At 32.2% G+C, this 18,824-nt stretch overlaps 1 protein-coding gene across 1 annotated transcript; it reads right to left on the reverse strand.

The window, feature by feature from the left end:
- Positions 1-13,969: 13,969 nt before the first annotated feature.
- LOC136987870 (uncharacterized) lies at positions 13,970-18,351 on the reverse strand. Its single transcript, XM_067285629.1, has 4 exons — positions 18,015-18,351; positions 16,079-16,147; positions 15,474-15,563; positions 13,970-14,111 (listed from the first exon to the last, which is right to left on the reverse strand). Exons 1-4 carry the CDS (start codon positions 18,243-18,245, stop codon positions 13,980-13,982), a joined length of 522 nt encoding a protein of 173 aa, XP_067141730.1. The 5' UTR covers positions 18,246-18,351; the 3' UTR covers positions 13,970-13,979.
- Between the last annotated feature and the right edge of the window lie 473 nt (positions 18,352-18,824).

The following is an 18,824-nucleotide window of genomic DNA, read 5'->3' on the forward strand; positions in this document are numbered from 1 at the left end:
CTCTAAACAATAAAATATTCAACCCTTTCATAAGAGTATTTGTTTATAAACACAAACTATAAGAATGAATATATCCATCGAAAAAAAAAAAATAAAGATTAAGAAAGAGAAAGAGTGCGAATCTTTGATTATGATCCGAACCACATCCTCAACTAACATCCCAAATGCTTTAAGTAGGTCCTAGTTCTGTATATTAAGTTAAATTTTCTATTAAAAAAAAATAAATAAAACTAAGGAGACAGAGAACTGACCTCTAGACAGATATGAACTCGCAGCTTTAAGAGAAATTAGTTTGAAATATTAGAAATTCTTGCTTATAAAATCCCATACCCTCACTGATAAAGTAGATAGAGGGGAGGTTAGTTTTGACTAGGATCCGAACCCACGTCTCGGATATTTTAATACGAAAACTGTGTACGAATCACCAACAAATTTACGAGAAAAGTTTACCCAGAACCTTAAGAACCCTTCAATCACTAACCTTGTGAACGACTTAGCAATTGTTGTTTTTTTGTTTGTTTGTTTGTTAAAGTAAAACACCTGCTTTACTCGACAACTGTCATCTATAATATAACATAACACTACTCGATTATTTCATAAAAAATACTTTGAAATTGCTTACAGAAACATTTTTACCCTGAATCACTTCAACGACACTCCTACACTATACATTCTGATGTAGAAGTGTCGTTGAAATGATTAATTCATATTATATCTACAGGAGAAATATATTGTTGTATTGTCTTGGCATACGATAAAATATTTAGAAACAAACGAACCGTGTCTCACTACCTTCTTATTTATGCATGACTGATGGATTTACCGGTTCAGAAGACGGTTTACCTACTGATATTTCTTTCATTTTCAAGTCTCTGGGGCTCGGATCCGGAGCAGATAAGGGAAATGTAGTGTTCTGGCACAAGACCGGAGAGTCGAAATTTTGATTTGGGTTTAAGATCACGTGACGCGGTGGAACGACCTCCGACTTTTGTCGCAACAACTACTTGACTCTTGTATTTGACTTCGGGCCATCTATTACGTCATACAGGCGCTGACCTGACTAGTTTTTTTTCTTTTTTTTAATTTCTTTTCACATCCTTTCCCATACTAACGGAACCACGTGATAATCGGCAACTTTTCCGAGGGCCTTTTAAAGGTTGCAAGACAAAGAATCGTCTATTTTTTCCCCTTTTTTTACGTTTATAAATTTAATAACGTATAAAAGCTGCTTAAATTGTTCAAAATTACTATCAATTCAACTAAATTTAAGTACGGAAAAATCACGTGACATTAGTTGAAATGGTTTAAAAGTAGTGAAATTCAACTTTTAAAGAATCGTTTCTCTTTATACAGTGAATATATAATATATATTTTAAATATTTATTATAATTTAACCATTTAAATATACTCTACACGCATTTAAACTATAAAACTATACGCCTAAACAGTAAAGTAATACAGTACACAAACACATGTGATACTGTTACACTGTTACATACGATCTCGCCATAACAGTGTATTTTTTAACAACAAACTAACTATTCATTCTTGTTATTGTGTTATTAAATGTATAAAATATTCCACGTTTTAATTATTAAAATGAATATTTTGTTAATATAACTGATTAAATATTAGTAAATAAAGCGTAATGACGTTACGCTACGATCGGAAATGATGCGAGGACGTGAAATTTCTACACATTTTTTTTTTTTTTTTACTTTTGTTTTACAAATCTCACAGAAAAATATTCTCTGTAGAATAAAAGAAGGATTAATGTTTCGTACTCGGATGATTTTTCAAATGTTAACACACTTTTCTAGGAAAAAGTTGATAAAAAAAAGAAGGGGGGAAGGAGGAGCGTGTAACAGAATACGCGTTTAATTATTTACGCTAGGAAAAAGGTAACTATTGGGAATTAGGAATGTAACTATTCATATAATTCTTTCCTAAAGAATAATCGCTTTACTGTTTCTCTTAACTCACAATATATTTTTAGTAAATTGTACAGAAGCCATATTTAAGCGTTATTGTTTGCATCTTCCTGCTTAACGGTTGTACGTAATTTCTGCTCACTTCCTGTGGGGACTTTAATGAGCAGGAATTACGGTAAACCTAACATAAAAAATTGAGGGAAATGTACGGAAGCAGAACGAAAATTAATCAAGTAAATTATTCTGTACAATTTTCAAAGGAAATTGTTAAATTCTTCCATACAATCTACCCGCTAGACTTAATTAATTCGTAACGTCTCCGTCAGTAAAAACTCACGTATCTAAACTAAAGTAAAATAATAAAATTTCTAATTAATAATCTTTTTTAATTTTTATTATATATTAAAATAATTTATATAAAAATTAATTTCAAGGTTGGTAAAATGCATGCTGTCGTATGTTTACACGTGGCTTACATTTTAGACTATTTGTTTTAAAGTTTATAAATTTTATATTGAAAAATTAATATTTATTTTAACAGTTTGAGCAATTTTAAATCTGTAGTAACCTGTTACGTTTGTAGATCAGGTGGGAAGCGTAACACGGAGTAACGTGAGAAGCGTGTAACTCGTAGTAAACAAATACACTGTATATTAGTAAATTAATGTAAATAATTCATTTTTAAGGTAGTTTTTAATGTATTTTTTAAGTTTTTTTTTCTACTTTTTAAAGTTTTAATTCAAATAAATTAAGTTTTTTTAAGCCCGAATCCATTAAAGTTTATAGTGTTTTTTTTTTACAAAGGTAACTCTAAATTGTTAACTAATATTTAATTTTAAAAAATAAAGATTATTTCAATATTTATTTATATACAAAGTTAAAATTTATTTTTAAAAATAATAATAATAATAAAAGAGTTTTTGAATGATGGAAGCATTTTAAGTGTAAAATTCATAAATTTTTAATGGAAGAAGTAAGTTTAGCTGTTAATTATCTTAATAATAAATTTATTATGGGTTTATTTAGTGTTTTGGCTGTAAAAAATGCTCTGGTAAACATTGAAAGTAAGAGTAATTTAAGCCATGTTTACATGTAAGAAGCGCCAAAACTTCATATTTTAAAGAGCGCATCACTTAAAGAATAAGTCAAAGGGAGTATAAAATGATCATTACATACCTTGAGAAAGGGCTTCTTGATAATTAGAAGTTTTATCACACTTCCCTCCTCGATGGAAAAGTTGTTTACCAACCAGTTTTATCCGACAACAAAGAGGAGGTCAATCACATAAAACTGTTTCTTTTAAAATACTTTTCCTTTTTTAAAATATAATCAAAATGGCCAATTCCCACATTTTTCTATTTTTTTAAAAATATTAATTCTCGTAAACGGGAATGCAACTTTCTTATTTTAAATGCGGTTTACGTACGCCACACTGGCAACATCGATCGCCCCTTTCTGTTATCATCTCGTACAGATCTTCTATCCCACCGGTCACGTGACGGCCGCTATCGAATGATGGCGCTGGGATTTAGGGAAGCGATGACTCGACAGAGGTCGCTATACGAAGATTCAGGTGAATGATTTTCGAAATTTCAAATATTTAAAAAAAGAATCGACCAATGAGAATTCGAGTTTTGAAATTTTAAATATTTAAATTTTTAATTTATTTAATTTTTTTTGTATAGTGATTTAAATAATTATGTAATATTAATATTATTGTTATTTTTTTTGTTTTTAAATGATAAAAATATTTAAGCTAAATATTTAAGTTAAATACAGCGAAACCTGCGTAAACCGGACTCGTGCGGTATTTCCTGTTTGGCAGGTTTCCATTTTAAACAGGTTTTGTTTTTAACATAGTAAATCGCTCTCCTTTGAAGTATTTTTCCGTTTAGGCAGGTTTTTGTTTTATTTACGTTCCGTCTTGGACAGGTTTTACTGTACTTCCAATATTCTTTTTTCTACATTCATTAAAGGTACTGTACAATCTCTTCTTTATGATTACCTTTAAAAAAGGCAGTGTGTTTGTGTGTACACATAATAATAAAAGTAGTAGATAATTAGTTTTATCAACACATTTGCGTTGCAAACAATTTAATTAAATGACTTTTCATGCTTGAGTTTTACAATTAAATGCAGAAAAAAAAAATGGCGTATATTCCTGTACTTCGTTACGCTTATGAATCTCTTTATGGGGTTAGCCTGAGAGTAAGTTTTTAATGTTTTTTTTAAAAAAAATCTATTTTAATCAAGTTTTAAAAATATATAAATTTATTTAATTTGTATTTCAAAAAGTCGGATCTAAAAAAAATTTTGTGTACGTAAAAATTATATCTATTAAAAAAAATTTATGTTCGTGTGAGAGTATTCCCTACAATTAATTTTCTTTTACATAATTTATTTATTTATTTTTAATTATATACTAATAAAGAATTTAATTCTTTAATTATAAAGTAAAAATTATTTAAAAAATACCTGTGTAAACCGGAATCGCACAGTACCAAATAGAATCTCGGTAGGTTCCGTTTTAAACAGGTTTTTTTTCTCTTAATATATAAAATCGCTGCGTTCCGAAGAATTCTTTCTGTTTGGGCTGTTTTCCGTTTTATTCAGGTTCCGTTTAGAACAGGTTTTACTTTCCATGAAACCCGTGTAAACCGGAATTGCACGGTAGCGAATATTTTTCCGGTTTGAAAGATTTCCGCTTTGAACAGGTTTTTCTTAACGTAATAAATCGCTCCGTTCTGAAGTATTTCCCCTTTAGACAGGTTCTACGTTGGACAGGTTTTCCTGTGTACTTTTTAAGTTTATAAAACGCATTTTAAAGATATTTATGTCTTCATGTATAATATAAAATTCAGGCCCAGATAGAAAAGTGATTAGTAGAACAATTTGGCCAGAGTTTTGGACACAAGAGTAGGCCCAAAATTTAGTGTTTTATTTGAAAATATGATAAGAAAGTAACGTAAAAGTTAAGTTTATTTTAATATTTTTTTTTCTATGTTTTAGTTGATTATATATACATATATTACGGCTTTAAGAGAGGGGTTAAGTGCCTAGATTAGACCCTAACTTTCTCAATTTCTGTATAGTTAAAATTATAAAATTAAATTATACCTGAATGTATAAAGTAAAATCTGTCGAAAACGGAAACCTGCTTTAAACGGGAAAAAATTCTTAGGTATGGTGTGGATTTTCTGTGTTAAAAAAGAATCAAAACGGCAGAGTGCAATTCCTGTTTAAGCAGGTTTTACCGTATATATTTTAGATTTTATAATTATACAATTAAAAATTTAGCATATTTGAATAAATTTTAAAGATAATTTTAATGAAATTCTCTATAAAGCAGTTAATTAAATCGAATTTTTAACGTTTACGAGAAGAAATTAAGCATTTTTGTTTTTATTATTTTATTTTTATATACGAGACGATTATATCATGCTGATGATGCTAAGAAGAGGTTAGAAGAAGGTATGAATAAATAGATAAACAAAATAAAGGGGGAAAAAAGCTGTCACACGCTCACCCAGTGGAAACAAAGACTAGATTGACCAAGGTCACATGAGAAGGAATTCTGCATGGACTGTGACGTTACGGACCGTGACACGAAGATCTGTTAGGAAGACTTTGTACGCACTGCCAATCAACTTTGTCCCAGGCATATATTTTCGGTGGACGCCCAAGATTATTACTTGAAAATTTCGTTTTTTTTTATTCGTCATCTTGGTATATTTAGGAAAATGTCGATGCACTTTGTTGATAGTCAAGCTTTATGATTCGTTTTCTAGCGAAGAGATTAGATAAATGTGGATAGGTGAATAGTCCAGTTAATTAACTTGACAAATTGCCGGCTTTATATGGGGTCCTATCTAATTTTGAATGTTAAGATTCAAAAATGATGTAAATTTGAATATTTTTTTCTTTTCTTCTTATTTTAGATCCTTTTAGGTCTCTACCAGTGTTTTTTTGTGTGTGTGTTTTTGCTGAAAGTTAAGAGTGAATAATGTTGTATTATTGCAAATTGTTGCTGGACTCTCTTGGCATTCTTTATTTGTTTTCATCCCTACTAATTGCAACCATTATCTTTAAGTCTTCAGATTGGTTCGGGAGATATTAAGGGATGGTGACCATATCTCTTTAACCAATGGTTTAATTTTTATGAAAATTTCTAGGAATATTTCCCCCTAATACGCAAACATCCCTGAAAAATTTTAGAAAATTACGAGAAAAGAAACGAGAGTTATTAAGCTTCAAAGTGGGTGAACAAAATCCTGCTTCCCAGCATCCATACTTACAGAACCCTCCCCAACATTTTTTGAATTTCTCGACATTTGAAGGTTTCGAGTCCAGAAACGTAAAAATTTCGTAGATGTAGAATAAAACAGAATTTAGTATTATAAAATTCCGTTCGATTGGATGATGCACATTAAGACTGCGCGTAAAATGCACACATAAATCAAAGCATGTATATGTATTAGCTTAAGAAACAGTGGAATCTCGATTTAACGTTTCTTCTAGAAACTGACAAAAAAAAAAAAAAGAAAAAAAAACTTAATTTGGAACAGTCTAAGAGCTGCTAAAGACATGATGCATAACGTTAAAGTAAACATAAAATGCTAGTGTGTTAAATCGGGGTTATAGCGATATTTAGTTTAATAATTGATCGGTTTTAATCCCATTTTCAGTGCCAAATTTTTAATTTTTAAGCAAAGAAATAATTCATTTTTGTGTATAAATTTCATAATTATCATTTTGGTTAATTAAATAATGCTTTAATGTTTCGTTCGTGTGAACCTTTTCAATATTTTTGGAGTAAAACTACAGATGCGAATCTTAAAACAACGAATTAAATATTTATTTTTTTAATTATTAATGAAAAATTTTCATATTTGCCGAACAGACAAACGAACTGACAAGTACAGTACATAAATTCTGCATACAGTATAACCCGCCTAAACAGGAAAAATTCTTCAGAATTGAACGATTTTCTATGTTAAGAAAAACCTGTTCGAAGCGGAAACCTGTCGAACACGAAAAATATTCTCTTTGGCAGGTTTGATTTCGGTTTACGCAGGTTTTGCTGCATCAAAAATTTTTAAATGCAACATTTTATGCCTTATTATACAAATGTAACAATTTTAAAGCTTTATAAAAACTATTAAATGTTGTAAAACAATAGAAACGCAGGTAAAAATAAACAATATTTTCTTTATTTTAAATTGCTTTTTTATTTTACTTTTTGATTAAAAATAATTTAAATACAGGTATTATAAATGAAGATAACATCTCTATTGTTTATTCGAATGATTATTTTTTGCGGATGCGGATGTTGCACGAGACATAAGGATGAGGATACTAGAATAAAGTAGATTTAATGTCATTAATTGCAATTTAATGTTTGTACTTTAAAAATATTTCACAATTTAATTTAATAAAAATAAATAAATATAGACCTATAGTAAAACCTGCCCAACACGGAACCTTAATAAAACGAAAACCTGTTCAAAACGGAAACATGCCAAACCGGAAAATATATTCAGTATCTTATGAGTTCGATTTACACAGGTTTCATTGTAAATATAAATAGAGAGAGAATTTACAAAATTACATTTTAAAGAGAAATCAGAAAACCTACCTCCGAATCCCTATTGCATTCAACGAATGGTTTTCAATGTTTCATCAATTTCTGTATTTCTTGGAAAAAATCCTTTGGTGCATGTAGAACTACTCATGCAGTACTTCATTTCTTTATACACTTTAACACCTTTCATCAATTACTTCTTTGACTAGTCAAAAACACAAAAGAAACAGTAACGAGGAAAGGTGAGGCCAAGATAATGTCGCACCTGAAGACATTCCACGTGATTTCCTGGATGTTGCAGGAGTTATTTATTCAGATACTCGTTTAGCATCTTCTTTACGAAACGTCAGTAACATGCTCTTAACGCCCCCCCAAAAAAGGCGGCCATTAACGTGATGTAATGTAACATGTTTTCATTCTGACATTTAATCACTATCCTTCATTGAAAATCGAGGTTCTATCTCCTCTTGTCCTTATCATTTCTGCCGTTTTTGGTGTGATTTTGATTGTTCAAGGAGAAAATTGTTGTAAAATAATACAAGAATGGTTCATAAGCATCTAAAATTTTTCTCATTAATATAGTAAAACCTGTCCGAAGCGGAAACGGAAAAAAATTCTTCTAAACGAAGCGAATTTTCTTGCGTTAAAGAAAAAAACCTGTTCAAAACGGAAACTTGTCAAACCGAACAAAAAATATTCGGTACCGTGTGATTTCGGTTTACACAGGTTACATTGTATAAGGATTAACAATGGCAATTTCACAATAATATATCAGAATAGGTTCCTAGTAGAAAATACTAGCGTTTTTACAAATATGTCGTATGAAATGTTTTATTAAAAAACTGTCTAAAACGGACATACATAAAATGGAATCACAGGATGAAACGATTTACAATGTAAAATACTATTAAAGGCCAGAAACCTGTCTGACACAGAAACGGGAAAGTTTTTCGATATTAATTGCATAACATAACCTGTATAAAGCGGAATTTTTCGATATTAATGTACGAACAAAAAGGGTAATTGTCTGGGGCCCTCGCCGACAGAGTGCTCCAAACCAATCTTTTTTAAGACTCATTACCGTAGGTAAGAATATCGAAATTTAAATTTGGACCATATCTGAAGACCCTAGATTGCCAGTGTGGCGCAAGGCGCAGGGTGCACTGGGGCAGTGCCTTGCCACGACTTTAAAAAACAAACGAGAATATCGGGGATATCTCCAGAGAAGTTTGAAGTCAACACTATACATGGGGGCCCCTAATTCAAATTTATCTGGGCCCTATGAAGCTATAACGCGCCACTGCTTTCACATTAGTTGGACCAAAGATGGCCAACCTATGACACGTTTGACCAAATTGGCACGTCAGAAAAAATTCTCCGGCAAGTAACATGCCTTTCACTGTTAAATTTCGGCGTTTTATTTTGGTTTTATATTCAGATCAGTATATCATCATACTTTTCTCAATCAGCTTGTTTACATTTATTGTAATTAAATCATATTCATCACATTTATTCAAAAATCACTATTTGAAGTCTGAAACTTCGGCACGCAACATTTTAAAAATAAACCAAAAACGAGTTGCTCAACATTTCCCGGCGACATTTAAAACTGCGGGTGGTGCCATGTTATGATATTTTATTCAGAAATACTTTTTTTATATTTTTAACCATTATAAAACGGCGAAAAGCTTAATTCTGAAGGTAGGGATGGGTTTTAAAAAATTGTAATGACCAATAAAATCTTCATTAAGTCCGATCCTACTGAAGATACACGACCCCATTATCTTCCCCTATCGTCGACCTTTAACCATCAAAATTTAACAACATCGATCCCCCAAATACATAAATCTCCCTAAAAAATTTCAGTAATTTCCGACAAAACTACAAGAGATATTAAGCTTCAAAGAGGGTGAACAAAATCGTCTTCCTCATCCACACACATTAACATTCAAGCATACAGAAAACCTTCCGAATTTTTTTGCATTTCTCGACGTTTCAAGGTCTCGAGTCCAAAAATGTAAAAATCTGGAGGTCATTTTTTGACCGAATGCCATACTTTTCCTCTGTTAGTCGGGAAAGTAAAAATTAATTTCTACGAAGAGTTAATCATACAGACAATATAATATTAGCTTTTAAATAGAAAGTGAAAGTTCTATATTAATCTAACGAATTAAATGCTGACTAGCAAGTGTTGTATGGTAAAGAATAGAACAATTAGTGTATTTTGTGTCTCGTGAGTGTTAAGGCTATATTCTTTTCTCTCTGCACACGTATATATTTCGGCGTTTTCAACATAGTCTTTGACACATAAAAATACATATTTTCTTCTATTGTTATTCTATAATTTGCCAATTGTCCTTTCTCTTGTAATGCGCTATATCATGGCAAATAAAACGTTTATTTTATTAACCACGATATAGTGTATTACAAGTATGGAATTAAATGGTTTTTATCAGCAAATAAACTTTAGGGTGTTAAACACACGAAAATCCGTTAGTCAGGCGCGAACCCCCTTCTAATCATCGGAGTTCAATGATTTTATCACCTGGACCACTCGTGAGTTATTATCGAGACGAACTTCACATGTTTATATAATTGCTTCATACTACTAGGATTAGCTAAAGACACACGAATATTTATCTACGTTACGTATAATCACAGCTTTTAAACTGCGTTGATGGCATAGTTATTGTCTTTATCAATATATAGTGTAATATGAATACTTTACATATTGCTATCACAGCACAAAAACTGATATGAATAGAGTAGTTCTGATGCATTTTTGAATTCCGGGTAAAATATCTAGCAACGAGTTGCTTAACTTTCTCGGCAAAAATACTTATGTTTAAGAAATACAACTTAGCAAAGTATTAACAAAAATATCGTAACTTAATAGTATTTTGACATGTGTCCATCAACTCCTTAATATCTCTAAAACTAATGGTCCGAGTTTGTCGAAAATTTCTAGAAACATTTTCCCCGATACACAAACATCCATTAAAAATTTCAAAAATTTTGGATAAAAGGCAGAGGAGGAATAAAGCTTCAAATTGAGTGATAAAAATCATGCCCCACAAACACACATAGAGAGGAGATAGAAATGGTCGGTTTTAATGACGATTTTACTCGTTATTAGCATTTACAACTTTTATAAAACTCATCTCTACCTTCAAAATGAAGCTTTTTGTCAATTTATAATAATGGATAATATTTAAAGTTTTTTTTAATAATAAAATCTCATAACAGATGTCGCGTTAAGGCCCACCAATGGCCAGGGTCTATATAAGGTCAGGACACGTGTACTGGAGCCGCCATTTTGGGCCTTTTTGAGTCGAATGTTTAAAACAAACTTGTACGAGTAGTCAGTTTTATACGACATTATTTAAACTAATTTATGCAATTTCAGTTTAATTAATGTCGTATAAAACTGACTGCTCGTACAAGTTTGTTTTAAACATGCGACTCAAAAAGGCCCAAAATGGCGGCTCCAGTACGCGTGTCTTGACTTTCTTATATAGACCCCTTGGCCAGTGGCCAAGCGATCTTCGTTTCCTGAACAGTAGGAGTTCGGTCGTTTGTTTGCGACGTGGAGTTTTCCGGGCCTAAATAGGGGCCAGTTTCCCTTAAAAAGACCTCCCGGAAGGCACCCCCCTAGGCAGATCGCCCAAGTGTTCAGTTGCCGTAACTAAACAAACAAACAGATGGCGCCACACACAATATTGTTCATTAATAGTATGATCAACAATATAAAAGTCATTTTCTAAATAAAATCTTAACGGCCAGAAAAGTTACGCAAATCGCTGCTTAATTTTTCAAAATTCAAGAAAAAATTACTTCTTCAAAAAATGATTGAATATTCATAATATTATTCAAAGTTTTTCTGCATAGTATATTCATTTTATTTTCATTATTTTCTGTATTTAATCAATTATTTTATCTATTATTTTTTGTATCATCCTTTCTGATATTCAAATCAATCAATAATAAAAAAAACAAAACAAGTAATATAAAAAAAAATTTAAAGTCAATTCCTACTTAGGTCAACAAAGAAAAATTTTATTTTAGTTACTTTTTATTAAATAATTACAATTAATATAAATATGTATATACATATGACAGAATGGATAAAACGTCTACTTAAAGCAAAAATTTATCGATTTTCGCCAGAATCGAACTCGCATTCTTCACCTTCACGTGAAAAATACTGAAATCCTTGCATTTTACCAATTGAGCTACTGCCTACTCATTTCAATTTTCATTACAAACTGCTAAAACTCTATTTAAAGTATTAATAATTAGGTTAATGTTACCCGTGGTATCGAAGATGGCGACGGGGAAATTTATTAATTTGCATAATGCGACAGATAGTACGGGTACGTCCCCTAACGTTTAGATCACCCGGTATTCTACTTCGAGATTATCCATTGTTAATCTGCTTCCAGATTATCACTCGATATCTGATTCGAGATTACCGGAAACGCGGCCATCTCGAACGTAGAGGGAAAAAAATTTCCCCGTCGCCGTCTAGTATCTAGGGAAAAAATTCCCCGTCGCCATCTTCGATACCACAGATAATATTAACCAATAATTAAATTTAATTAATGAATTAATATTTGAAAAAACTGTATTAACATCAAGTGTCATCTACTACAAGTTTTAAAAAATGTATTTGAACTTGAGTGGATGAATAAAAAGTATTTTATTAATGATTGAAAATTTGAACAAGATATATAAATATACATAGGGAGAGTGTGAACTAATAGTAGGAATTTAAAAAACAAAACCAGAAACGAGTTGCATAAGTTTTCCGGAAAAAAATACAGTATTTAAAATTGCATGTGGCGCCATTTCTCGTGATTTTATTATAAAAAATAAATTTTATATTATTAATTATAATAAAAAGGCAAAAGGCTTATTTTTTATGGAGGAAATGAGTTTTTATTTCATAAATAAAAACTCTTTACCAGTAAAAAATTTCGTAACTTGAAGGCTTTTTGGGATATTAAGGGAGCAGAGCCATATCTTCCGAATCAATTGTTCGATTTTCCCGAAAATTTCTACAAACATTTCACTCTAGTACACAAATCTCACAGGAAAATTTAAGAAATTTTCGACAAAAGAAACACGAATTACTAAACTTGAAAATGAATGACAAAAATCGTGCTCTTCCCATACACACATTAATATCCATCCATACAGAAAAATTTCCAAACATTTTTGACATTTCTCGACGTTTCAAGGTGTTCCAAGTCTAAAACTGTAAAAATCTTGGGGGTCATTATCTGACCGATCGCCATACTTTCCCTCTGTTATATATAACAGCCGGGAAAGTAAAAATATCGATAAGCATATGAAACCGGTATGTATATAGTGTTATTTAAATAACATCAATGAATTACCTTCCATCAATCATTACTATGGTAACGCATTGTCAATATTGTAAGTAAGTGGGATGCAATCTGAAAAAATTGTAAACCTATAAATCTCCACTGTCGTCCGTCCGGCTGTCATTCCTTAATCTCTAGAACGAATTTAGATGGATGGAAGACGAAACCAGATATGGAAACCATAGGGGCAGACAGCCCCATTACCTATAAAAGAACTCCCGATGTAAACCGTAGGTCACGTTATTTCAATTCAAAAATTTTTCTCCAAAAGGTGTTAGACGACGACACGATTGTTAAACAAAAAGTATGACGTACAGGGGCAAACCATTACTAATTTCAGATGGAGAGCATATATTTTAAATGAAACAAATTAAATATATGATTAAAAATTGCAGCCCGACATTGTGACTAAGTCAATAAATAATTGCTCGTTATAAATAAATATATAAATATATATACATATATTGAAAGACGATCAGAAATATCATTTTATTTGTTACATCACATTGAGAGAGATGTATTCGTGTTTTCACATAATTTCATGTTTCACTTCAACTGTTCCGTTTTACACACAAAGAAATATTGTTTTGTATTCGCTGGTTTCATTCCATAAAACATATTCTAAGCAGCTTTGACTTTCGGAATTGTTCCCCACTCAGAACAGTTCAATTTCAGTTCTAAATGTGCAACTGCATTGCCACCTCTACTTGGCTATTTTAGTATTTAAGGAAATTGTCATTTTATAGGGAAAATCTAGGGAAATTTATTGCACTTCAAGTTACTGCTTACTATCAAACGTTTAGGAGTTTACTTGATTTTTCTTTTTTCACGTGTCTAAATAATGCCCAGTTTACCGTTGAACATGCTTTCCTTGACAGATCACATGCTGCATTGCCACATTCCATTGAACCTATACTATCTTTAATGCTACGTTTATAACTTCACTTCTTACATTTCTATCTTCGAACATTCCTGGAAATTATAATTTAATGAAACGTTCCTCGTTTAAAATATATATAATAATGACCAAAATGGGTTTTAAAAATTTTGTAATTTTATTACATTAATCAATCGATTAACTTAATTTATGATAGTGGCATTGTGTGTGGCTCTTGTGCTGTTTCTGTACTTCGCAAGACACTTGTTTTCACGTTGCAATACACCAGTGATTTCAACGATAGAAGAAAATACGGAATATAATCCACTTAGTACCTGAAATAAGAATCGGATTTCATTAAACTTTTGAAAATTTCTGTAAATGTGTTTGTTTTTATGGAGATACTATAGATTACCACCTACGGAATTTCGGGACTTTGAGTATAAATCTGAACTGCGGGGACCGAGACGAGTTCAACGATACCCTACTTTTGGACCGGAGATGAAAAATAAGAAAGTTATCATAGTTTTTAAATTATCATACTTTTTTAATGCTTTCATGCAGACGGCACCGTAGTTGCTAGTGCTGCCATCTCGCGGTAAAGTCTGAAAACCATTTAAAAAAAACACTCTGTAAGACAAAAAATTGCGAACGCCATTTCCTTTTTTTCCTTTTATTCAAGAACTACCGTGAATCAATAACTAGTGACGTTATACAATCGGCGGCCCCCCTCCCGGGGGAAGTCCGTCGGGAGCACGAACAGTCGAACGCCAGTTCCTTTTTTTCCTATACATTAAGCAACAATATCCTCTTTAGATATGTAAGTTGTTAAAGTTTTATCAATAAAGATGATGAGATAATGGCATAAAATACATTATAACGGCAAGCGACGCGACTCCCGATCGCAATAGCGAAGGTGAGGGGCCGTAGCCCCCCCGAGGTCAAGGAGCGCGAAGGTGTCGAAAAGGACTTAACTCGAACTGCAGACGATCAGTGTGCTCATGGTTCAACACCCGCCTCTGTTGAAGGTATATATGGCCGACTTGCCGTACTGCCTGTTAATTAAACACGCGATAGGCTTAGCGGAGAGAGCGATGCGACTCCCGACCATCGCGCGATCGCCGAAAAAAGCATGATAACTTTCTTATTTTTTTCCTCTGGCCCAAAAGTAGAGGTACCGTTGAACCGGTGAACCTCCGGGAACTAGGTCACCTGAGTTCAAATATATACTCAAAGTCCCGAAATTCCATAGGTGGTAATCTATAGTACAGCCGTTTTGATGCTTTTTAACAACCTTATCTGCCATTATAATAAGCATTGTATATCTAGTTGACTCTAGTCCGCGCAGAGAGAGAGACTTGACACGAGTCATCCTGAGCTGGAAGGGCGTATGTCAAATGAAAGGGATAAAAAGAAACATCCGGCTACTCCTTTGAGAGTCGACACACGAATCAAATCTCTTTCAGCTGTTTTGTTTTTTACATTTCTAAAACATTTCCATGCCATCTCTATTGTCATATTATTGCTTTGTTTCGTTAAATAAATTTTATCATTTTTTCTTAATTCTAACGTTACTCACACTTCAATCATACGTCTTCTTCCATCCTTTTCTTCTGACCGACCCTTCCAGCACAAGCTGACTCATGCCTAATCTTTCGCTGTGCGGACAATTAGTAATGATGATTCTTAATACTTACTCTTATGGCAAAATTTTTCTTAGCGTAAAAGAATCCACCACAGGAAATACCAATTGGATTCTTTCCAAATCTCTTCATAAAATCGTTGACCTGGAACAGAAAATAGTTATCTACATTAGAAAATTCAAAAATGGCGTCGTATGGATGCAGATATGTTTAACTTCAAATCAGGCGGAATGTAGAAACGTCAAAGTGTTGGCGTTGTTATAAAATATATTTTTAATCACTATAATTTCATTACTCATATTCTTATAAATATATATTACATATACGATAATGATTTTAGTGCATATTAGAAAAATCTTGTACGATGCTAAGTTGTGTCTGGCAGGAAATTTTATTCCTTATGAGAAATTTTAAAATAATTCAATATTATTTAAATATAGCAAATGGAGAGTTAATTCATCATTTTCTTAATTATAATTAAGACGCAAACACTAATTTTACAGATACAAAGCACGTATTTGTATAGCAATAACAATAAAAACATTGTCAGTAAAATAGTTTACTCGCTGATGGTTAATTTCATTCGACGTATGAAAGTGTCTGCTATTTGCATAAACTATAGGTTAAAACAAACAATAAATTAAAGTAGAACAAATTACCTTAAACTTAAACAATAAAGGAAGTTTCACGAGACAAATTATTTCAATACTTATAAAGTTGTCGTACATCTGAAAAATAAAAAAAGTTCGTTTAAATGTTTTCATTTAATGCCATTTTACTATAAAAATAAGCATTGTCTGAATAATTGTAATTAAATGCACACATAAAGAAATAATTGTTATTATCTATAAAAAGTAATTATCTTTATTTATCTATAATGTTAATTACGCAAATTTCAATTACGTTGTTAAGAGCGATTAAAATTCTTCAAATTATTTTCGTAATTATTTCTGACGAGGATTTCAGATTGGAATTTCATGGCACTTAGACATTCGTGACATTTTTGATTAATCCAGCTTGCCTGAATTAATCAAAAATGTCTTGATAAAGTAATGGAATGTCTTGATAAAGTATTCAGCTGAGCACTGCCCCACCTGCACCGTCAGAGACGGCGCCACTCACTATTTATACGACTGCACCATCACCGCCAGCGAGCGAACAGAACTATGCGTCCTGTTAAATGAAATTCATACAGACTGGCCCTGCGACATGAAGGATATATGAAAAACTACTGAAATTTTTCGTACTTTCAAAAAGCTAGCCAAAAAAACTATCACAACCATCAATCCGCTCCTTCAAAGAAGGCCTCATCGGACAACATAATGGAATTTTGTGTAAGGGCCATCTCAGCCTAACTCGTGCACATGGTATTTGTTATTTGACTTGGATAGCCATTCAGTAGCACACTCCTTGTGCTACTTCTATTTCTACTTATTCTATTCATATATTATCATGGTAACTTGGTTATCTTAATGTTTCTCTGCTAATGCCTATGTTCTGCATCCAGTTTGTAATCGCATGTCATAAGCTATGACAGCATTCTCTCTTATGTTCATTTCCTCACTGTGCCTGCGTGTCTAGCTGTATCGCGCAATTTTATGTTATGTATATATTTTTTTACCACTCTTATTGCTGCATGTAATTTACAATACAACAATTGCTTTAAATTTAAATTGTACACTATCTCCCTGGTAGTGCCTCTGGCAGAGCAGGGAATATATGAATGAATATACGTTAAATAAATAAAATAAAATAAAATAAAATAAAGTATTCAGCTGCAAAAAAACTGTTCTCAACTACTTTTTTGGAGAATATTCTCAGACATCGTGTGAACCAGAGCGTCCGTATATTGATGCACTTAAGGCACGTATCCCCTTTTTGTCTGAATTGCCCTTTTCCTAATCTCCAAGAGGTCCCAAACAACAGAAAATTTCTGACATCTAGTTTATGCTGCAAATATGAAAGAAACTAATGAACAACCATTGACCATTGACCCATGCAACTTCGTCGTATGTTGACCAAAACCCATTCTTGTTTTCGAGGCCAAGTTAGCACCAAGTGCAACCAGCGCCACCGTGTGGAACGCTGTCCGACGTTGAATCATAGAGTATGAAGCTCTTTGCATAATGTACGGTCCCTTCTTTACAGCCTGTGCCCTCCTTTTTCATAATCTTATGTGTGAACCAATGCCATAATCAGTTTGCAAACAAATAATAATGGATCTGTGGACACCATTTTTATTTAATATTTTGTGCGTACAACAATTGTTCCATCAATCTGACGGTTTCTTTACCGTTCATTACTCAGGTCGTTCAGTTCAAATAAGATATTCACAGGAACGAGTGCAATAGATACTTTCCTGAATCGATAGTGTTTAGTGTAAGGTCCAGTTCTAAGATAAGAGAACCTCTTTAAACTGCACTAAAAGATATATCAATTATTAACTAAAATGAGAAATAATGATGTATGACAGATTTTCTTTTTTGCCTAAGATCATCGATTGTATAGGGGTATGCATTTTTGAAAGATTTGTACAACAATTACTTAACTTATAAATTGTTTTACATCGATATCCAGCAAATATTGAATACTTACCAACGACGTGAAGTAAGATAAAACCCAACTAACTACAATGAATAATGAAAGAGCTGTGACAGAAAGGATTGAAATACAAATCTTCAGTATCAGTTCCGTCTTCATAAATAATGCGGCATATAGAAGGAAACACGTAGCATGCATGTAATAAGCGTAGATAAACGGTAGATATATATTCCATCTCTCGTTAATCATTTCGGCGAACTCCCAAAGTTCTTGATGTTTCCACATCAGTGTATTAATTGCATTTATTCTTTCATTCAGTTCTAACAAGGACAAGTGTCTTGTGTTTAATTTCAGTAGTTCTAACGACAGATTTATCAATCTTCTATCTGCAGTCATAATTAATGGGATGCATGTTAATATTGATCGATGCCTGCTGTCCTGAAACATATAAAAACCAGACTAAATAAACGAAAACACAAATAAAGGCTTCCGTATCTGTACCATTTAGTTGCTTTATTGTTCTATAAAAAGCAATACTAATCACTGTATTAAGCAACAGTGACATGAAAAATAAAACACAAAGACATTTGATCAGAAATACTTGTATACGATCGGTTAATTTCCATTCTTTTTCGTAGCTACTAATGACGCAATGAAGCGAAATCTTGCTCCTATTCAAAATGCTAAACTGAACGGCTATATAAATAGACAAGAAAGCCAAGAAAATCGCTGCTGGTAAAGCGTGATCGTTGAACATATGAATTACCCTCAAACCGTATAAATTCGTGTCGTATAAGCTTATTAAGTGAAGTAATGCCATTATCCATAGAAATACCTCGATGGCACCGCTGTATATTGTGAACA

This window comes from Centruroides vittatus, unplaced genomic scaffold, assembly GCF_030686945.1.
Source record: "Centruroides vittatus isolate TY-2023 unplaced genomic scaffold, ASM3068694v2 contig_1230, whole genome shotgun sequence".
In the NCBI taxonomy this organism is placed as follows: Eukaryota; Metazoa; Arthropoda; class Arachnida; order Scorpiones; family Buthidae; genus Centruroides; species Centruroides vittatus.